General features: G+C 38.7%; 1 protein-coding gene and 1 long non-coding RNA gene across 2 annotated transcripts; one reads left to right on the plus strand and one right to left on the minus strand.

The window, feature by feature from the left end:
- Window positions 1-9: 9 nt before the first annotated feature.
- On the minus strand, window positions 10-22,866 carry LOC121642636. The gene is made up of 3 exons (XR_006010933.1): window positions 22,856-22,866; window positions 22,702-22,706; window positions 10-88 (listed from the first exon to the last, which is right to left on the minus strand). It is a non-coding gene; the product is annotated as an uncharacterized LOC121642636 (long non-coding RNA).
- On the plus strand, window positions 3,952-16,281 carry LOC121642633 (LON peptidase N-terminal domain and RING finger protein 3-like). Its single transcript, XM_041989408.1, has 12 exons — window positions 3,952-4,893; window positions 8,737-8,855; window positions 8,977-9,099; window positions 9,871-9,987; window positions 10,076-10,274; window positions 10,355-10,439; window positions 10,528-10,642; window positions 10,730-10,851; window positions 11,831-11,989; window positions 12,084-12,246; window positions 12,329-12,478; window positions 13,983-16,281. Exons 1-12 carry the CDS (start codon window positions 4,215-4,217, stop codon window positions 14,139-14,141), a joined length of 2,190 nt encoding a protein of 729 aa, XP_041845342.1. The 5' UTR covers window positions 3,952-4,214; the 3' UTR covers window positions 14,142-16,281.
- Window positions 22,867-23,017: the final 151 nt, after the last annotated feature.

The following is a 23,017-nucleotide window of genomic DNA, read 5'->3' on the forward strand; positions in this document are numbered from 1 at the left end:
AAATGCAAATTTCTGTATTTTGTGTTCTTTTTATTCCCCTTGAAAGTCATGTTTTGTATCCTAAAAATAGATGGTTTGTTCAAATGCTCTTTAAAAGTAGAAGATAAATTCTCCTTAAGTTGTTTCAGAAGCTCTGAGTTCAGCCAAATCTTCACTCTTAAATTTGCTATGGTGTTAAATTACCAAAGAAAAAAGTCTCGTACATAAATACATTTTTCTTAAATCTTTCCAGTTGATCTCTCCTGATTAAACTGTCAGTAAATGAGGTGAAACATGATTAAAGGTGTCAGGCACCAAAGGAAAAGCCTCAGAATTCCTCTTTGTATATATAAAAAAACTTTTTGAGAAAATCTTAAAGATTTACCTGAAAAGAAAAGTTAATATTTCCTAACAGCTGGTTGCAGCTAAGTAGTGTTATTTCCTAACGGTCAAACGTAGACGTCTTCTGAAGGATTTTTGCAGGAAATGCAGGTAACAGTAAAAAGTGTGTATGTATATATGTATGTATATATATATATATATATATATATATATATATATATATATATATATATATATATATACTTGTCAATTCCTGCCTGCTAGCCCAAATCTCTCCATCTGAACCTCAGTTTTCTCTTGATTTGAGTGAGTTTTAGGGGTTGAGAACCTGGATGCATGCTGATAGGATGGACTGCAGGAGTTTGAAGAAAGATGCCTCAGCATCGACTGTTGCTCCCTATCAGAAAAAATAACTTGTGAGATGATCACAAGTTTAAAAGCTGCTGTTCTGCTTGGAATCAGGATGAAAACCTGAGTACTTGAGTAGTTGGGTGGGATAGGAAAAGGGGTGAAGAAGTAAAATATTCTTTGAAATATTCCTTATCAGTTTGCATGATTATTTGATGGTGATTGCATTATTCTCCCTTTTTCATAAACATCTAATGAGATTTCTATATTTCAGATAAAAAGTTTGGTGTGTGTTCTGCTCTGAGCAAATTGTCCTTATGAATGACTAAATATGTAAATAGTCTTTTGTTTGGAAACTTTTTTTAATGACTGTCTTAAAATATGTTTTCACTGAATTCATCAACCCTGATTGATTTAGAAGCAAACATGGAGGCTCGACATCGTGGATTGGTAGACCTTGTATAACAGCCGCTGCCTGTCTCAAACCAATATACAATGTCCAGACAGCCATGAGAAGGGAAGCTGCCTCCATTACAATGTGACCTACTTATAGGCTCAGACAAATACAAAACACATGCAAGGTGCAAGGTAATGAGGGGATCTCTGGCCGATGGCTGCCCGTCTGGCCGGTGACACTGCATGTGCTCTCTGTGTTTATTTCTTGCATAATACTCTCCAAGTGCCCTCATTTGCATATATGTCAGTCTGTCTGTTCCTACATGTGTGTCAGCCTCTGTCTGCTGCCATGTATATGTCAATCAGCATTTCTGTCTGTGTGTGGGATTGAGTTCACAGGCGAGACCGGCCGACCTATATTACCAGAAACCTCTGCTGGGATACTGGTTGACCGGCCTGTAATCCCCACTCACACACTCCAAGTTGCCTTTAGCTAACAGGTTTCATTTGGAGACAGTAAATACTACTGATGCAGGTAATACTCTCATGCAGGCTTGGATGACAATCCCTTCACCTCAGTCATTACATGCTAACTTTAAACATAACCTACTTCTAATTCTAGCCTTATATTAAGCTTTGGGCACAGCTTAAATGGCCAGAAATGACATTTATAACGACAGATACCAAACACAGATTCACACAGAGTAAACAGCAGATGAAAACTGACTCGGTGCTTATTTAATATCATTCATTTACAAGTCAAAGACTGATTGCTCTCACAGAAAAGATGAACTTGAATTGATATTGAACTGAGAAAAACTTCTGTCCAACTGAGGAAAAATTAAAACAGATCTTTATGTGTTATATATCAAGATTTTTTTTGTAATTATGCAAACCCTTTTATGCAACGCCACACAGTTCTGGTGAGCTGTTATGGTTATAAAACCGACTGTGCTCTCAGGCAGTGTCACACTTTGATAACCTCCCACTGAGGAAGGCTTCGCTGTCTTCACTGCAAAGTGATCTGAGCGGTAACATCACTGATTAAATGCCTCCTTCCTCTGCAAAAGTCTCATTTCTTTTATATTTTGCTTCCAAACAGCCAGAAATTGTTGTAATCATTCAAAGCGGTCTTGTGCAACAGTTTTCAGACTTTCTGAAGATCTTTCAACATATTTTTTAAACATCAACTGATTTTTTTAAAAGTAATTTTCTTTCAAGTCCTTGTACCCGACTCACTAGCTGAAAATATATCTGCATGGTGTGCAGCCTATCCTTAGAAAAAATAAGAAATTGGACTATTGGAGGACAAAAGAAGTAGGGTTCCTGTCCTAAAAACAAGAAAGCAAGCAGATGAACAATATCTGAAAGTGACGTCTTTAAAGACGTCTGAGTGGTAAAGATGGCCATAGCAGTGACTTCAAACGACGACTGTGCTACAGGTCTCCTTCGATGGTCTTTTAAGGCGTTACTTATCCCAAACGGTGATCTAGCTCCTATCAACTGAAGCTGCACTGCAGCAGTGTTATGAGCTTATTCACTGATTGTGTTGGCATCCAACATACTCGACTAAGTGCACAGTGAGAAAATCTGCCAAAGTTTAGCAGTGCTTCTAAAAAAATTCAGCAAAAACCTGATCCTGAACCTAAGAAATGCACCTGGACCATCAGTTAATCCATCTACTGTTCACTGAAGCCACATCAGAAATGGTCTCCGTGGAAGGGAAACAGGAAGAAAAGACTGGACTGAAAATCCCTGGAAACAGGTCTGATGGAAGAATGAATCCTCCCTAGAGTCCGTACTTCAGCATTATTGAAGCAGTGTGGGATCAAAGAACAGAACAAAAAGCAGAAAACATCCGAAGAAGAGCTTAGGAAAGTCCTTCAAGAAGTCTGGAAAACTATTTCTGAAAACCAGGGTTGGATTTAGAATTTTTGGGGCCCAAGGCATGCACAGCCCTCCATTTTTCTTTTTCTTAAAAAACAGCCCAACTTTTTTATCCTTATTAAGACCTATTTATAACTTACCTATTTAGCAGTCTTTTCTCAGCAAAGCACCAACAACTTGTCTGAACAGCTACAAAATACAAGTTTACGGACTTCCAATGTTCAGAATTCCAACCAGTTTACTTTAAATGTCTTGGCAGCCATTTCCCTCAAAACCAGTAAGACCTTTGTCTTACTTCAGTAAGACATTTTGCTAAAGGGCAAAATAAAGACTATAAAAAATAGAATTTTCTCCCCATTTTCTTTTGGGTTTGGCTTTATTTGGTATATAAATTATTAACAAGCTGGTCTAAAAGGGTTTAGACTGTGATGAGTAGGTAATAAAAGTACTCATACCCAATACTGACTTTCAAGTTTGTTAAAATTGTGCTAAATTCTGTTTTGGGGTAATCCGACTTATTCACGTTTATTTGTCCTGATTTCCAGCCAATACAGAAAGAAATATGACTAAATATTTTTCCACAGCACAGGATATAAAATCTGTGTCAGACCTATTTAATCATTAACCAAACGATCAAAACATGAGGCTATTTGCAGTAAATATGTATTAATAGAAATATGCCAGCAGCAGGTGTTCATGACATATTTTGCAGGAATACAAAGCACAAGACTTAGTTAATAAAACTACTAAACTGTCCATTTTGAAACTTAATCAGGTCAAATTTCCCAGTAGAAATTGGGTGAAATGAGTCCTAACATAAACCTGTGGGTTAATAACAGATTACATCATTCTGTGACCCCCAGCTCCACAGGCGGTGATCTGTAATGGTCCCGAACCTGCAGCCGCACGTTGACCCGTCTCGGTTCTGGGACCCGCATGCAGGTCAGACAGGCTCCTGAGTCCTGCCCTCCTGCCCCGACAATGAAACTATTACATACGAGATTGTTTTGTAACACTTTTTCTAAACTTGTCCAATGAGAACAGCTGCTTGGTGTCACGTGACACAACTTTTACATAACGGTTTTTTTCTCTTCTTCTCCTTGGTCCATTGAGAATCGCATCGGCGCTTCCTGGACTTGACCAGGAACATGCAGTGCAGTCAGTACTTAATAGCCGGAGACGCAGACGTGCATGGCAGCTGCGGAACCGAACAGTTATACGCCACATGGATGAAGGCATAGACTTCAAATAGCCTGCGCTGCATGGTGACCGAGAGCGAGAGTATGCTGCACCTTGCAGCAGAAGCTTTCCAGTCGAAAAACTTTGACTTGGCGGCGGATATCTATGAGTGCCAGCTGGGGTGTCTTGGAGATCCGGGGAGCCGGCTGGAGCTGATGGTGAAGCGGGCTGACGCGCTCGCGTTCGGGGGCAAGATCAGCGAAGCCTTCGAGGCGTACCGCCAAGCATCGGAGATAGAGAAACTTGGACCTGTTCACCTGGCCAACCTCATAGAGTACCTGTCGGACAACATCAGGAGACAAGACCGGGGTGGGAGTCAACACAGCCCGCGGACCGGGAGGGTGTCTGGGTGCACGGGTGATGGAGCCACAAGTGGCGGGCGTGAAGACGTCTCCTGTGGGATATGTCTGAGCTTTCTGTACGAGCCTGTGACTTTGCCGTGCGGACACTGTTTCTGTAAGAAATGCCTGGAGAGGGAGAGGAAAGAGAAGGAGCGGCCGGTCGTGTGTAAGGAGTGCAGGGACAGCTCCAGAGTAGCCGACGTCCAGAGTTACCGGGTGAACGTGGTTCTCAGCAACCTGCTGGCCAAGTGGTTCCCGTCCCTGTACCAAGCCGGCCGGCTCAGGCGGGAGGGAAACGGGCTTTACGCCGAGAGGAATATGGAAGCTGCGCTGGAGAAATATAACCAAGCCATACTAATAGGTAAAACTCTAAACAACTTCTGTTTTGTTTACTTTAGAAACTAAAAAACTCCGCTTACATGTCGTGTTTGCTTGTGTTTACATTGGTTAACTCCAGCGCTGCAGTTTTACAACTTTAACTCTAACTTTTAACTTATTTAGCATCAGGCTAGGTGTGCCGTTATGAAACCATGACATACATAACACTCCCCGTTAATTTGGTAAGTGTGTCATGGAGTCGGTGACAGCGTTACATATGGCCGTGGCGCACTGCCTCTCCGCAGGCGTCTGGGAGCCGCCACCATGTGTTGGATAACAGGGTTATGTAGGCTGGGCCAGTGGACCAAACATTACGTAAGCGCGTAACCCTCCTCCCTCATTGTGTAACGTCAGACAACCAAACTGCAAATGTAGGTCAAGGGTATTAAAGCAGGTCACTGAAATTCCCAGAGCAGTGCAGAGGTGTAACCCAGGCAGAGGCAGTGAGGTGATAAGTGGGTAAACTTAAAAAAATATATATAATTATTATTTAAAATAATGCAGTGATTTATTTATACTAGAAGAAATAAAATATATAAATATAAAGCATCTCCCTTTGGACAGAGGTCTTTTCTAACTAGGCTTCTTGGCCTGACCTTGTTTCAGTTCCCAGTACCTGCTACAGCAGCTTGGACGTTTTATAAGGGTGCTTGTGTAAGGTTAAAGCCATTTCATTGACTGTCACTTGACTCCTTTAAGGGTCAAATGACAGCCTGATACTTAAATGTTTTAATTTGCATAAGGACTGAAGCTCTCTGACCTGCAGTTTCCCACCAGTGGAGCACTTATTTCGGGGCTCCTGACTATTGTTGAGCTGGGTAACTAATGAATAAATTGTCCTGGGTTACTCTATGGGCTCAGTGTGCACCAGAGTGTTGTTGACGGCAGGCTTGATAATTGATATCCTCTCACCAGTATGTGAATAGAGGCTTTGTTAACTTTTTAAAGCCTGGCCCAAGAAATAATGGCCAGAAAATTATCATTTTTGGAATCATAAGTATTTATTGGGCCCTTTAAAAATGTAAAACAAAGAAGGTAAAAATAATTTGCATATATTTATATTTATTATGATGAATGAAAAATACTGTAGTGCAAAAGGTGGTGTAAAAGGGGCAGAAGACAAGTATCAGATTGCATACTGAGCAGAGTTTGTACCATTAAGGAAAAGATGAAGGAAAGGAAGGAAAATGTCTCAGAATTAGTATGTTCAAATATTATATATTAGCTTTAAAATTAAATATTGACACAAGCCCAAAATTAGCATCTATTAAAGGCTTCAGTCCTCTTCTGCTGGTAAGCTGCAGAACATGCATAAAAGTAGAATTTCTGCATGACTTGCAGCCCTCATTAACTCACCTGTTCTTCTGATTCAGGTCAAAATGTCTGTGTGGTTTTAATTTTGCAATAATGGTACATTTTTTATATACGTGCAGACATATTCATTTGCTTAATTTTTGTCTCTTTTTTTAAACAGACACCAAATATTACATACAGAGCTTTAAAAAAATGTCTTAAAAAACCAAAATAATTTGCATTCAGTAACAATTTGATTTGAACGATTTTTGATGTGATCGTGTGCTGAACTTAAATTCATATTATGATTTACGATTGTCAATACCAATATATTGCAACACCTGTATTTTTTACATGAAAGGTGGAGTTATTTTCTTGGTTTGCCAAGAGATTATGTACAGCAGGGGTGTCAAATTCGCTTCACGTCAGGGGCCACATGCAGCGCAATTTGATCTAAAATGGGCCGGACCAGCAAACTAACAGCATTTAACCTTTAAATAATGACAACTTCAAATGTTTCCCTTTGTTTTTGTGCAACTACATCATCAAGATGTTTGCTTTTAATGAACTATCACTTTAGAAATCATTAACAATCTGAAATTTCTTAAAAAATAAGTGCAGATTTTCTTTTTTTAATTAATTTTTATGTACTTATTTTGTATATTTTTTATTAACTTATTTTTACAACTTACAGATCACAGTGTATCTATAAAATCACAAACATTTTCATGGGTAAATGGAACTAAAAAGTATGATTAGAGTGACTTTTAAAGATTTAGAAGTTATCTTAGGTGTACATACGTGTACATTTCCACATGTATGTAGTAATTCCGACCACCTGAACTGACTCACCTTATCACAAAAACTGAAGTCCCCCCTGCCCTGGAAATATTTTAGATTCAACCATGAAAAAAGCAACGTCATGTTGACATTAATGTCTTTTATGTCATTTTCACATTTACTAAATTCATCTCGCGGGCCAGATTTGGCCCCCAGGTCACATATTTCACACCTTTACAGTTTAAAGGAAAGTGTCAGAGCTGCCGTCTGTCTGTGGGATAACATAAGACAAGGCAACATAATAGGATATTAACAGATCAGATGATCATGTTGAAGTTGTGCAGCAGCTGATTCTAAATGATTCTAAATTCTGCTGACTCATGTTTAGCCTTGTCTGAAGATTTGCTGATGAGCTGCAACGAAAAGAGAATTGCAGAATTATCAACTACATGAGCTCATTTTTCAATACTTATAAAAAGTTTTTCACATTGTAATTGTGATTTAGTACCAATAGGAAGTAAGAACAGTCTCTCGAAGTGGATCTGAGTTACGATAGGGTTGAAAGTTCTTCCAGCATGTCTCGATTGATGATGACATGTATGAGTTTGGGGTAAGGATTGAAATGAAGTCACTGCAGTGGCCTCAGGATTATAAGTTGCTCAAGTTTGTGTGTGTGCTGACATTAATGCATGAGGAAGCATTGCTAATCAATACCCCTCGTGTCCTACTTGTTCAAATATGTTGCCTGACAGCTGCATGTATGAATGATCAGCTTCGCTGTCTCACACACTTCTAATCTCATTTATGTGGGGGACTCCATATCTGTGCAGGAGAATGTTCCTCTTTGATTCTTAAAGGGCTAACTGTGACATTTGCATAAGTTTAGTACAGTTACGAAACCTTGAATGTGGGTGACCTTGATAGTGCTGCATGGTTTTGTAAGGCAGCAGGTTCTTTTTTCATAACACATTTTGTAATGTGTTTAAATATTCCTTCTGTTGTGTCATTTCAGAGCTGATAACTGGACAGTCAAGTCAGTCCATTTATGGAATATTTAATAAGAGACTGATTAGATTAGTAAAAAAGGAAAATGTGAAAACTTCCATATTTTAAAATCTTTTGTTTGAGCTATTTGATTTGCACATTAGCATTTAAATGTATTTTTTTTAGCCTAAAACTAACACATGTCCAGTCTCTGTGTTTATTTATGTTGAATTATTTTCCTTATTAGTGCATCAGTTGTTTAGTGTGTTACTCACAGACTGGATATCATCAGTAATGATCTAAATCCATTAATTCAAATGACATATTAGTTTAAATTTTAGTTTTGATAGAGATATTTTTGTCATATCTAATTAATGAGGATAAATATTCACACACCCACAGGAAAAGGCATTTATTTAAAAAAAATCTTTTAATTTCAGTTATCGATTTGAATCATTAAAAAACATTAAGTTAAATTTTGAAATTTTGCTTTATTTTAAAATTTGTTTTAGTTTGTAAATATACTGGAAATTTTGTTCTGATTTATTAAAAATTTATTATTAAAGATATTTTTTGAGTTGCTTTGGCCTAAAAGAGAATTTGAGACTTATAAAACTATTTTCTTGTCTTTTATTAAATGAATTGTTTAATAAAAATAGAAATGTCAGTTGAAAAGTGAGAAAAGATCCAGCCTTTTCTCTTTTTTCTTTCTCACTGATCACCTCTGCAGCTCCCCATCACTCACTGTCCTTCGTGTTTTCCTCCTCAGCTCCCACAGACCACATACTGTTCAGTAACCGCTCTCAGATTCTCTCCAGCCTGAAGCACTATGAGGAGGCTCTGAGGGATGCTGAGACGGCCTGCAGACTGATGCCCCTCTGGTCCAAGGTAAGGCTCAGAGACCAGTGGACGGCTCGCATAAAAACAGTCATTTATTGCTTTTACTATCTCTGAAACCTAAAAGCTTCAAACTAGAATACAAAGTAAGACACTGTCTCCATGGCAACAGGGTCATGTCCGTAAGGCCCAGGCTTTGGTGTCGTTGGGCAGGACGGAGGAGGCTCTGAGAGAGTACCTGGTCTGTTTGTCCATGGAGCCGGACTGGAAGCTGGCCAAGAATGAAGTCCACAAGGTAACCAGAGCCAAAAAAGATCTTATTTACAAGCTTATATTTTTAGTTTTGTCTGCAACTTGTCAATGATTCATTTGTGTCTCAGCAATTTAAAAGCAGTATAAGAGCTTTGTGAGTCATTACATTCTCATAAATCCACAAAAATCTACAACAGGGGCATCAAACATGGATATCAAGATGTTCATTTTTAATGAACTGTTTTATTTTCAAAAAACATGTATAATATGACATTTCTAGAAAAAAAGGGGTTTTAACATTATTTTACCTCAGTTGCACATTAAAAATATTTATTTGCACATTTTATTGAATATTTTTATGTAATATGTAATAAATGTATGTTTACATATTTATATACTATATTCATCTAAAATGCATTAATATTCAGATTTATGAATAATTTAATTAAATTTAAATTAACTCAAATTTGTAGTAATATTAACTGAATTAATATTAAAAATTTAATTCAGTTTAATTTCAGACTCCATAGATAGACTCAAAAAAGTTATTTATATATAATAAAAAAAATCTTAGAAATTTGATTTTTTTAAAAATAAATTTTCATTTTTTCTTTTTTTACTTCATATATGTAATTTTTTATGTTAATCATTTATTATATATATTCATATTTCTTTTTTTAATTTACATATTTATTTTAGTTGAGATATTTACAGCATTGCTCTTGTGCATTACAACTTGCAATCAGCAGATCTACCACATCAGAGAGCATTCATTTCTGCTGTGAATCCATTGTTCCTTGTTTCCTTCTCTCAGCTGCTCAGTGATTTCCTGGCTCCCGTCACTGATCAGGTCCCTGAACACATCTCCGACTACTCCAGCATCCTGTCTTCCAGAGTCCACATCAAAACCAGCATCAGTGTTCCCTTCCAGGTAAAGATGCTCCGCCCCGACAGCCAGTCATGCATCTGTTTATCTCCTTCTTTCTGTACCTCTGAAGCTCACTTCGTCTGTCCCTCAGACCCTCGGGCCTGGCTCATTGTCTTCAGCGTCCCGTCTTGCCTCCGCTCTTCCTGTGATGGGGATTTCAGAGGGAAGTTTCAGAAAACCTGAGACGAGAAGGATCGAACACTCTCTTCTGCTCAAACGCAAACGGAGAAGCTCAGACGAGGATGAGGAGCAGCAGGAGAGGAACGAGGATCAGAAGAAATCTAAACTTGGTGAGCTAACACCTGAGCACACGTGTGTTATGTCTACTGGCATAGTTTGTGTTTTATTTACTGATTGTGTGTCCACGTAGATCCAGCAGAAGGGCCGAAGTCTTCCAGCTCTGTGGTTGGTGACCGGTTGGACCCGACAGATCTGGAGTGTTCTCTGTGTATGAGGTGAGACTCTCATGTTGGACTTTAAAGCTGCAGCGTGCAGGTTGCATGTTTGTTTTTACAGCGTTGCATGTTTGTGTTTCCCCTCCAGACTTTTCTACGAGCCGGTGACAACGCCATGCGGTCACACATTCTGTCTGCAGTGTCTGGAGAGATGTCTGGACCACAACCCGAAGTGTCCACTCTGCAAAGAGGAACTGTCTGAGGTACCTGCTGGATCCTAATCCACACCAGACATCATTCAGTTACATTTTGCTTCTGTTGACATAAGAATTGTTTCTGTGTCTCCTCAGTACCTGGTCCAGAGACAGTACTGTAAGACGGTAGTAATGGAGAACCTGATATCTAAGTATCTTCCCTCTGAGCTCATAGAAAGACAGAAAATCCACCAGGAGGAGATGGCTGAGCTCTCCAAGTGAGTTACTGGACCCCCTCCTGTTTATTTACTCTGCATTTCTCTGTTTTCTCCACTTTGGTCTGATATAAACACTTTGACCTACTGACCTACTACAGGTAGCACACGACAGCACACATCTGACTCTAAAACCTGTTAGCCTGCCTCACATCAGGCATCCAGTGTCACATTCCTGTGGCTGGATTTTAACCCGTCCCACCAGTAAACAGATGCTCATTACTGCCATCTAGTGGAAGAAGCAGTTGGTGCTTAAAGTGAAGCTGTGGTCAAATTATATGAGAAAATGCAGCTTTACATCACATGAAATTTTATTTATTTGCTTTAATTCTTTATTTGGATGTGAAACTGTTGCCTTTATGTAAGATTTTACAGACTGTATTCAGGTTTAGTCTGAAGGAAAACCTACGGAATCAGTCAGTTCATGGGGATGAATAAGAGACTGATTCATTTAAGACATTTATTATCTGTGATTAAATGTTTTCTGATTTAGTAGATCCATTTTTATGTGTTATAATAAGTTATAATGCACATGTACATATGTAAATGTGGAATATATAATTAAAATAGCATTTTTTAAATATAAATAATGAATTAATAAAAAAATAATTTATCTTTACGTTTTATGTCAATTTATTTGAAAAATGATAAATAAAATTCAAATTCAGTATTTGACATTATGATGAGAGTAACTTCTGAAGATCTAGAAGCTATTTTAAATGTCCATACATGTACATTTCAACATGCGTGTAGTAATCCTGACCACCTGAACTGACTCACCTCATCATACAAACTACTATTAAGTTACGTTTAACTGGGGAAGCAGTGAGGGGCTTAGAATAAAGCTCAAACTATAGAAACTTACTGCGTTTTTACCAGAACCGTGTGCAGCCTTATTAACAAACTAGCTACACAAACTTGTTTTAAGTTTCAGAAAATTTGATTAAAAGCTTTTTTTCTCTTTGTTTTCCTTTTCTTCCAGCTTAAACAACAACGTGCCTATATTCGTGTGCACCATGGCCTTCCCCACTGTGCCATGTCCTCTTCATATCTTCGAGCCCTGCTACAGACTGATGATCCGCAGATGCATGGAGACGGGCACCAACTGCTTCGGCATGTGTCTGGGAGACGACCTGAAAGGGTCAGTGCTGCAGCGATCCCGGTTAGAGGTTTTAAATTGGAGCGTCTGGGTTGGAAGCCAGAAATATGAAATGCATCCTCCCCTCTGCCTGCAGGTTTGCAGACTACGGGTGTCTGCTAGAGATCCGCGATGTCAAGTTCTTCTCTGATGGCCGCTCGGTGGTGGACACGATTGGCAGACGGAGGTTTAAAGTCATTCAGCACAATCAGAGGGATGGATACAACACGGCTGATATAGAGTACCTGGAGGATGTTAAGGTATGCTGGTGGGTTGGGGTGGAGGCAGAGACAGAATTAACGGAAGATGCTACAGCAAAGCGGCGTATGTGTGTGCCCACAGGTTGAAGGTGTAGCAGAGCGTGAGCTGCAGTCTCTGCACGACACGGTGTACGACCAGGCACTGGTTTGGGTCAACTCTCTGAAGGCTGAGCAGAAGGAACGCATAGAAGGACACTTTGGACCCATGCCTGAGAAAGACTCTGAACTTCAGGTACAATCCACTCACATCCATCTCCAGATAACCGAAATTTGTTACTCATATTTGCATTAAAACAAACTAACATAGCAATCAGAGTGGATGTGTTTATCTTAGTTTGATCCCTTGTGTTTCCTTTTAAAGGTTCAGGGTAACTTTTGTAGTGACAACTGTGCAGAATAAAGAGCTCTGGAATATCAAATGATAGTTTAGTTGGATAAGTTGCTCCACACAAGGAGGTGTTTTTATCTGCAGAGAGCAATATGCAATCTATCATGATGAAAAGAATCACCTCCTTTAACATAACTCTGACAAACGGATTATATCCTCCACACTTACAGATACAAGGACAGAGCACAAAGAAATTCCATCATCAGTTGGTAATCGTTAATCACTGATAAACAGGCACAGAGCCGTGCTTGAAAGGTGATTTACGGTATGTTTACCAAAGAAAATGATGCAACATTTAAACTTGAAATAGAGTCAAGTCTACTCAGTCAAGAAGATGAGAAACAGATGGGAGTCGGTGCAAAGTTTTGTTGAAGTAACAAGAATTCTGCACCAAACACAGGAGACTTCAGGCTGGAAAAGATTTAAAATCCACATTCTTTTATAACATCTGTAAAACTGCTCAGGTTCATATTTTTAGCTTCTACTGTAGCGCAGCTCCTCATCAGACATGACTTTACTCATCCTTAGACGAACTGGGCTGCCGTCTTCTGGTTTTCTCTGAAAGTAATGTGGTTTTCTTTTAGGAGATAACATTTACATTTTCTACTGTGTTCCAGGTGAATTTATGACAGTAACACTTGTGTTGATTCTGACACGCCTGTAGTGATCTCACGTGTCTCAGCTTTCTTTTGAAACCAAGATTAAACGTACAGCCCTTGTAGTTGTCGAGCTATTTAATTTAAACTGGGTTTGTTATTTTGGGCAGGACAGAGAAAATAGTTATCATCAATGTTGTTAATGTTAATCCACCAGGAGAAGCGTAAACATGGTGCATAGAAGGTTGGGAGGAGAAAGATGCTTCTTTCTCATTTCTGCCCTTTCGCAGTGTCTTAAAGATCCTGCAGGCAAACCACACAGAGCCTGGAATATGTTTTCTGGCCAGCTCAGAGTGGAATAGATCTTTCTGATTAAAAGGAGAAAGATCCAAATTTGAAGAGAAAGTAGATCCTGCAGCAAGACTATGACTTTAGGCAAAGCAATAAAAAGGAGTAAAGTTAATGTTATGGAATGGAGAAATCTGAAGCCACATCTCTGAGTTGAGGCTGTTAAAATCCTTCAAGCTGAAGCAGAAAACTATTTAATCAAGCGCAAAATGAAGACGAAACAGAGATTAGCCACACGGATTAGCTATCTGATGGCTTAATCTGAGGTACATTCCAGCCATGCAAAACAGCTGCTTGATCCTCTGCTGTGTGACCAGAGTTAAATAAAAAGCTGCAGCCAGAGTCGGGATTTCTGGAGCTGGCAAACACAAAACCAACAAACGTCTCCCTGTGTGTCCTTGCAGGCCAGTCCCAACGGTCCCTCCTGGTGTTGGTGGTTACTCGCCGTTCTTCCTTTAGAAGGTCGAGCCCAGCTGCCGTTTCTCGCCCTCACCTCACTGAAAGACCGCCTGAGTGGCATCCGCAAGGTGCTGCTCTTCATGGCACAGAGCAGACACCGGTGACATCCAGCTCCCTTCATCCTCCCTTAAAGCAGCAGCAGCTGAACTCTTCTTCCTTTCGATGCACAAAGAACTGATGTTGTAGCAACGACCAAGATCTGAATGAATGAATATCTTCCATGGGTCATTTTTACTTCACATCGCACAGAGAAGCACAAAGGAAGGTGTTGACCTTAAGTAATGTTCAAACAGGAGGTGAATCTGATTTCTTTTAGCTTATTGTCATTACAGTTCCCAGGTGTGTCATGAAGTGTGTTAAATCATGGTCCATCTCATCACTGTACTTCTTGCAGCACTTGTAATTTGGTCTAAGTCGATTCAGCAAAATTCAGCAGCTTGCAGTTCCAAAACAAACCTTCCTGCCTAAACACAAAGAAGGCAAATCCCCTCAGTTTAGTATTGTCCACTGTAAATGGCGTTCTTTAAATGAAGCAATAATCTCTTTAAATGTACACAAATTCTTCAAGAGACCAAACTTTTTATTCTTTTTGTGTAAATGCTCTCAAACCCATTAATAAAAAGTTAATAATAAAATGTTAATAAGACTGGAACGTAATTAGTCATCCAGGCATCTTTTAATTTCAGTTCTAGCTTCAGGTAAAAACCTGAGTGTTCACTCTTTTGCGACAGTCACTGTGTCCTGAGTTTTGAGAGCTTTTCTGTCTTCCATCTTTCCCCTTCCTCGCCTATCCAGCTGAAGAACAGCAGACTAAACCTTTATATCGGTGTGCTTTAAGGCTCTAAATCTTGTTTGAGGCATCTTTTGTTTAATGTTTTGAAATAGTTTTCCATTATTTATTATTTTGTTATTTATGCATGCAGTGATATTGTTTACATTTCATAATGAAAGACATGCCGAGCTGCTCAGTTTCCAAAGACTTCCACAAAGGACATTGTTCTTCATTTAAAATCTGACCTTGATATCTGGTTATCGGTGTGGCTACTTCTGAAACTCTGGGGCAGATTCCATCCTAGTATAGCTATTTTTAAAATAAAGTATTTTGATTGGCCTGTTAGCTTATCTGAATTCCCTCGCTGTCATGCACAGACAAACTAAAAGAAACTAAAGAAAAATTAAATTATTCCCACTAAAATTTGGATTTTCTGTCTGTCTATTTACTCCATATTTTTCCCACTTTTTTTGCACATCCATGTTAAGGAAAATGATTATTATGACGTGGTCAGGATATTACACTTATTCAAAGGTGGTGTGAATCACAGTGGTAAATGTGGTCCCTGAAGTAGCCAGCCACAACAAATATCTCCATTCACGAAAATGTCATTTACATACGCTGCGAGTAAAGGCCAGTGCCTTTACTCCTATTTATGGAAAGCTGTTCTTCCAAAAAACAATAGTATTGCAGGAGAGATTAAAAGAGAAGAAAACCTCCAAACATATCCCAGAAAAATGTCTTTAAAAAGAAGAAGAAGAAAAACAACTAAAAATCGAGGCCTTGCTGATTGTTGGTGACACGATTGTTTGTGTGGCGAAAGCTAATCTCTGAAAACTGTTAGATTGCTTAGCTTTGCTCTTCTGAAATATTTTTATTTTGTATACAAGTGTTTGATTTTTACATGTTTCTATGTTAATAAGTTTCTTTGTATTCTAATTTTTTCATTAACTGGTGTCTTTTATCTGGTGTGTAACTATGCAGAGTTATAAGGAATCATTTGCATTTTAGTACATCGTAAAGGGCCAAATCCATGAAATGCTGGAATTAGTAATAATTTATTGATTTGGTATTGATCTTTTTTATTTTACCTCAATCATATGGTTGCAATAGTACACAAACTGCAATACGTATGTAACATGTCCTGTAAATATGGCATTATAATCTGTTGTGTGCTTCTATGGGGAGATTGTTGTCTACACAGGTATTTTACTTACTAACACATACTTCCATTTGATATTTGCTCTTGTTATCTTTTGTGAATGATACAAATGATAACAGGTAAAATGTTCTCATTATTGGTTTCTAACACTACAGGAAAGGGAATATCCATCAACCAAATACAATGACACATCCAGGGTAAGGGCATATCTGAGAGATTTCTAATCTCTAATATAAATGTGGTTTCTGATTGATGTGAACAGATTGAAGTGAAAGGGAAAAACAAATAAAATTCACATCTGGTCATCCTATTGGTTTCAGTGAGTGAATTTAAATGTTTTTTTTTGTTATTTATAAGTAAACGTGCCAATCACAAATAATAAAAGCTGGAACATCCCTGAAATGCTAACTAAAGCTAAAACTCCTAGTAATATCATTTATAATTTGTTTTGACCTATCCTAATATGATAAAAACTTAATCACTATGTGAATTTGCAGGATTACTAACAGAATCATCATTTATTATGTTATGGTGTGAAACTATGGTCTTTTAACATTACATATGAAATATAGACCCAGTCTGCCAAATAACTGAGCCATAAATGGCACAGACTGCTCTGAAATGTGTTTGTAATCTGGGGAGTGTTAGCAGTGTTTATATTGTGCAGTTTAAACTCCAAAAACTAAAAATATGAAAATATAGCTTCTACTAAGGGCTTTTGGTCGAATGTGTAAGCTAATGATAAATCCACCGTGCAATTAACCTCGCAATACACAGGGGATATTCATTTTTTTCCATATATAAAGAACTTATAAATTATATAAAAGAAAATAGTCAAAATAATAAACAACCTTAAATGAGCTTTTCCTTAAAGTGCAATTTAAGGCTTTCATAGCTTTAGGTAAGAAAATTTATTTGTGACATGATGCCGAGCAGCCGTTAGCTTAGCTGTCCACTAGCCTTCGTCCATGCGACTCAAATCTGAATGAGTGCTTGCAGGTTAGACACTTATGTGACAAACCCACTTTAAAGAATGAAGAAAACCCCCTGAAAACACACAGACTTCAAAAACATTACTTTAAACACAGACTAGCAGAACATAACGTAGCTTTCTAAGCTAACTTCCCATTTTTCCACTGTGTCTTTCATTCAGTTTAAAGAAAATAAATAACACGTCTGTTGATAAAAATAAAACATTCATGGTGATAAACTGAGTGATTGTTGAACTTGCTTTTAAGCTTTATTGTAATCTAAGAAGACATGCTTTATTTTTCTTTGTACCTTTGTGTTCTACACAAAGTGAAGCTACTTAGCATCTTGGCAGGAAAGCAGGCATTCAATTAAAAAAATAAAATCTTTTAGGCCCAATTTAGAAGACCTCAGGTCTAGATCAGACTTCAGGTCTTCTGCTAGTTTGTTCCAGGTATCAGTAGCATAAAAACTACATGTTTAATTTTAACTCTCAGAGAAAGCAAACTTGTCACAGATTATCTTTTTTGGTGTCAGCAGATCAGATCTATATCCTGGACCACAACCAGTCAGAGCCTTTTACACCAGCAGCAACATTTTAAGATCCAGTTTTCGTCTCACAGGAAGCCGGAGTAGAGAGGTGAGAACTGTAGTCATATGTTTCCTCGGTCTTTGTGAGGACACTAGTAGCAACAATCTGGATTAGATTAATCTAGCAGCAGCTACTAGATCGAAGCTGTTATACCTACAGAATCAGCTTGTTTATTTCAGATTATCAGATTATTTACTGTTAGTGGAACAGAATCTAAAACAAACCGAAATGACTGATACAGTAAACCTGTCATACAACCTTATAACACAAATCTGACACAGGCTAACAGTCCTCGGAGTTGAGAGCGTCTGCAGAAGAGACAGCAAAGCACCAGTGGAGATAAATTCAGCTTGAGTAGTTTGCCAGGAATGAGGAAGACGTGTGTGTAGGTGGCAGGATGAACAATGCAGAATGAAGTGCCAGGAGTCAAGAAAAGTCTTTTGCAGGAGTAAAACCAACACTTTAGAAGAAAAACAAATGATAGTACAGTAAGGAACATGCAAGGATAGAAAGGTTTGAACATGTGCATAGAGGGAGGTTCATGTTTATATATTTTTCTTACTGTTAAAAAAAAAAAAAAAAAAAAGAAATGAAAGCTTTTCTCCTCGTGTCTCCAAAATGTTTTATCTGAACAGAATAAATATACCAAATTTTAAATGATGGTTTGTAGATCGGAGAGAGCTGAAGCTGGAGGATAGTGAGTTTATGTAATATCTGCAGATGTAGGGCAGTCAGTCAGATTCAGAAATAGGAGACAGACAAGGCAGTTTATTTGTATAGAACATTTCATGTACCATTCAAAGTGCTTTACATAAAACAAAGGCATTACAGTTATTTAGAAATAGTAAAATGCATCAACACATAAAATAATAAATTACAATAAAATGATTAAAAGCAAGATAAGTTAAAAAAGTTACCGTGCAGATTTCATGCATAGGTGCATGAGAAAAGGAATGTTTTTAACCTGGATTTGGTGAAAGTTTAATCTCCACTGGCAGTTTGTTCCACTTGTTTGCAGCATAACAGCTAAATGCTGCTTCTCCATGTTTAGTCTGGACTCTGGTCTGGACTCTGGTCTGGACTAGTTGACCAGAGTCTTTGGATCTAAGAGCTCTGCTAGGTTTATATTCTCTGAACATATCACAGATGTATTCTGGGCCTAAACCATTCTGGGATTTGTAAACAATCAGAAGGGTTTTAAAATCTATTCTGTGACTGGAAACCAGTGTAAAGATGTTAAAACTGGTGTGATGTGTTCAGATCTCTTAGTCCTGGTTAAAACTCTAGCAGCAGCGTTTTGGATGAGCTGCAGATGTGTAATGATCTTTTTAGGAAGTCCTGTTAAAAGACCATTACAGTAATCCAGCCTACTGGAGATGAATGCATGGATGAGTTTCTCTTGGTCTTTCTGGGAGACTAAACTTTTAATTCTGTTGATGTTTCTGAGCTGGTAAAAAGCTTCTTAGTGAAGCTTTGATGTGGCTGCTGAAAGTCAGGTCTGAGTCTATCAACACTCCAAGGTTACCAACTTGGTCGGTGATTTTAAGAGCCCGAGTCTCCAGATGTTTACCAATGCTGACCCTCTTCTCTTTGCTACCAAACAGAATAATCTCAGTTTTGTCTTCATTTAATCGTAGAAAATTCTCCTTCATCCAGGTGTTTATTTGCTCCAGACACTGACACAATAAGTCTATTGGATACAGGACACAAGGTACAAACAAAATGAAACATCTAAGTTAAAAAATAACAACCAAGCCAGAAATCTGGGAGTAGTCCTGGACTCAAACCTGAATTTTAGCAGTTATATTAAGACAATTGTGAAGTCACCTTATTATCACTTAAATAACTTATCAAGCATTAAATGACTGATGACTCAGCAGGATTTCTACATTTATCTTTAGTAGACTGGACTACTGTAAAGCTGTCTTCACAGGTCTCCCTAAAAAGTCCATCAGACAGCTGCAGTTAGTCCAGAACGCTGCTGCTCGAGTCCTCACCATAACCAGGAAAGTAGATCCTAGACCTCCAGTCCTCACTAAGACCAGGAAAGTAGATCCTAGACCTCCAGTCCTCACTAAGACCAGGAAAGTAGATCCTAGACCTCCAGTCCTCACCAAGACCAGGAAAGTAGATCCTAGAACTCCAGTCCTCACTAAGACCAGGAAAGTAGATCCTAGAACTCCAGTCTTCACTAAGACCAGGAAAGTAGATCCTAGACCTCCAGTCTTCACTAAGACCAGGAAAGTAGATCCTAGAACTCCAGTCCTCACTATGACCAGGAAAGTGGATCCTAGACCTCCAGTCCTCACTAAGACCAGGAAAGTAGATCCTAGAACTCCAGTCCTCACTATGACCAGGAAAGTGGATCCAAGACCTCCAGTCCTCACTAAGACCAGGAAAGTAGCTCCTAGAACTCCAGTCCTCACTATGACCAGGAAAGTAGCTCCTAGAAGTCCAGTCCTCACTATGTCCAAGAAAGTAGATCCTAGAACTCCAGTCCTCTCTAAGACCAGGAAAGTAGATCCTAGACCTCCAGTCCTCACTAAGACCAGGAAAGTAGATCCTAGACCTCCAGTCCTCACCAAGACCAGGAAAGTAGATCCTAGAACTCCAGTCCTCACTAAGACCAGGAAAGTAGATCCTAGAACTCCAGTCTTCACTAAGACCAGGAAAGTAGATCCTAGACCTCCAGTCTTCACTAAGACCAGGAAAGTAGATCCTAGACCTCCAGTCTTCACTAAGACCAGGAAAGTAGATCCTAGAACTCCAGTCTTCACTAAGACCAGGAAAGTAGATCCTAGACCTCCAGTCTTCACTAAGACCAGGAAAGTAGATCCTAGAACTCCAGTCCTCACTATGACCAGGAAAGTGGATCCTAGACCTCCAGTCCTCACTAAGACCAGGAAAGTAGATCCTAGAACTCCAGTCCTCACTAAGACCAGGAAAGTGGATCCAAGACCTCCAGTCCTCACTAAGACCAGGAAAGTAGCTCCTAGAACTCCAGTCCTCACTATGACCAGGAAAGTAGCTCCTAGAAGTCCAGTCCTCACTATGTCCAAGAAAGTAGATCCTAGAACTCCAGTCCTCTCTAAGACCAGGAAAGTAGATCCTAGAACTCCAGACCTCACTAAGACCAGGAAAGTAGATCCTAGAACTCCAGTCCTCAGATCTTTACACTGGCTTCCTGACTGTCAAAAAACTGACTTCAAAGTCCTGCTGTTAATTTACAAAGACCTAAATGGTTTAGGACCAAAATCCATTCAGGATCTTCTGGTTCATCATGAACCAACCAGATCCCTCAGGTCATCAGGGTCAGTTCTACTTTCTGTTCCCAGAGTCAGAACTAAATGTGGAGAGGCAGCGTTCAGCTTTTGTGCTCCTCACATGTGGAACAAACTCCCATAAACCTGCAGGTCTGCTGAAACTCTGCTTGTTTAAATCAGGATTAAAACCTTTTTTATTTCTTTTATCAAAACAACTTTTAATTCTTGCATTTTATCTATTTTATTTGAGCTTTTTTCTTTCTGTTTTTATTTAATTTCTTGAAATTTCTTTTAAAGTTTGTTTTTAATGCACTTGTTATTGCTTCCTGCACCCCGCTGTAAAGCTGTAATGTTTTATGTAAAGCACTTTGAATTGTCTTGTACATGAACTGTGCTGTACAGATAAATTTGCCTTGCCTTGCCTCTTAGTGTTTTAAAGTCAGGACCTGCTGAATCTGCTGTATCCTACCTGATCAGCACCAAACAGCAATGTTAGCACCTGGTAAACATTTCCTCTACAGACCAAATCAGAGCAAGTTAGAAAACAGGATTATGTAAAAAAAAATAATAAAATAAAATAAATAAATAAAAGCATGAATGCTAATATTACTTCTTTCTAACACAAATTATCTCAAATTTTTTTCATCCCTCCTTTATGTGTGATACCGACTGTTCGCTGAATATAACCTCATACTGCTACAACTTTTAACACACATGCAGGTAATTTTGAAACTTTTCTGAGCAGAATTATTGGCTTTTCTGTTTGAGTTTGTCTCAAAGTTTCAGTCATTCCTTGAAGAGTTGCTTCGGTGGATGTTAATACAACCCCTCCTCAGTTCTGATCACTGCCAAGTTGGTTGGTTATATAACCTGAAAATGAGAAGGTCAGCACCAAGCAGTCATCGCCATGGATACTTGGCTCTGATTCATGCACACACTGAACTTCTTGGCTGATCCACTTTGGAGTCACATGTTAATGTGATAGTGCATGTAGGAGAAGTAGGGCAGTGGCGGCGTTACCTAACTCCCCCTGAAAGGACATCTGGGGAGTTTAATCAGCCGTCTCACCTATTACAGTTTCCTGTTTGCATAAGCACATAAACCATAAATCATGTGCATGCAAACATGATCTCATGTAACCACTGGCCATCTTTGCAAGCATGCATACACTGGTATTTGGGTCAAACTTTGGCCACACACGAGGGAAAAGTCTCCTGCATACGAACAAAAAACACACATGTGCTTGTGTGTATCTGCACCAAGACTGTACAGGAAGTTTTCAGGACACTCTCTTCTTATTGTTGGAAAGTTTTAAAGAATTTATGGCTTGTACAATGATCTCATGAGATCAGTCTGTAACCTGTAACCAACACTGAACCATGAAACCAACATGTACACTCTGATTAGTGAGACTAAGATATGTTTACAAATTCTGCAGAAATGTAAATTCATACTGATGCAAACGCTGCTGCTAAAATCAGTTAATTCATTTTTTATTATGGTGCACCATAACTTCACCAGATGCATCAGTACCACATACACTCTTGCACATACTCGTCTGCACAGACATTTTGCACAGATATATTTTTTTGCACTTTTTTATATTTATATATTTATAATGCATCCTTGCTGACGGTTTTTTACTCTTATTGTTCTTTATTCTTTAGTCTTTATTCTCATCACCATTCAAGCATTTTTCCTACAACCAGCACAGAATCACTTAATACCAACCAATATTTTACTTATGTCTAAAAAGTGGTGTGAGTGTGTCAGTGTGGGCTCGCCTGAGTGCTGAGACAAACTAGCCTCTTTTTCTAAGAAGGTTCCTGCATTCAGTGGGTGAAGTATCACCCCTGATAACAGCCGACTTTCCACCAGAATCATTTTCTATGAAGGGTCTTTACACCACAGCTTCATTAATGAACTTTAATTTATTTTTTGTGTCATTTCAGATAGAAGGAAGAAAAAATAGGCCTAAAACAGAAGAGGTTAAGTTTATAACAAGGGTTGTATGTTTAATCTTGGTCTCTGCAGAAAGCTGAGTCATGTGAGATTACTACAGAAGTGTCAGAATCAAGATAAGTGTTACTGTTGCAGAGTAAATTAACCTGGAACCCAGTAGAAAATGTAAATGTTCCTCTCCGCCTAAAAGAAAACCACATTACTTCCAGTAAAACCAGAGGATGGCAGCCCAGTTCACCTAGGAATGAGTAAAGTCATGT

The sequence above is a fragment of the Melanotaenia boesemani genome, chromosome 7 (genome assembly GCF_017639745.1).
Source record: "Melanotaenia boesemani isolate fMelBoe1 chromosome 7, fMelBoe1.pri, whole genome shotgun sequence".
Taxonomy (NCBI): Eukaryota; Metazoa; Chordata; class Actinopteri; order Atheriniformes; family Melanotaeniidae; genus Melanotaenia; species Melanotaenia boesemani.

Coding starts and splice junctions, on each gene's coding strand:
- LOC121642633 (XM_041989408.1), top strand. CDS start 4,215: ATGGTGACCGAGAGCGAGAGTATGCTGCACCTTGCAGCAGAAGCTTTC. Junction 10,643..10,729: donor GCAAAGAGGAACTGTCTGAG/GTACCTGCTGGA, acceptor GTGTCTCCTCAG/TACCTGGTCCAGAGACAGTA. Junction 12,479..13,982: donor AGAAAGACTCTGAACTTCAG/GTACAATCCACT, acceptor GTGTCCTTGCAG/GCCAGTCCCAACGGTCCCTC.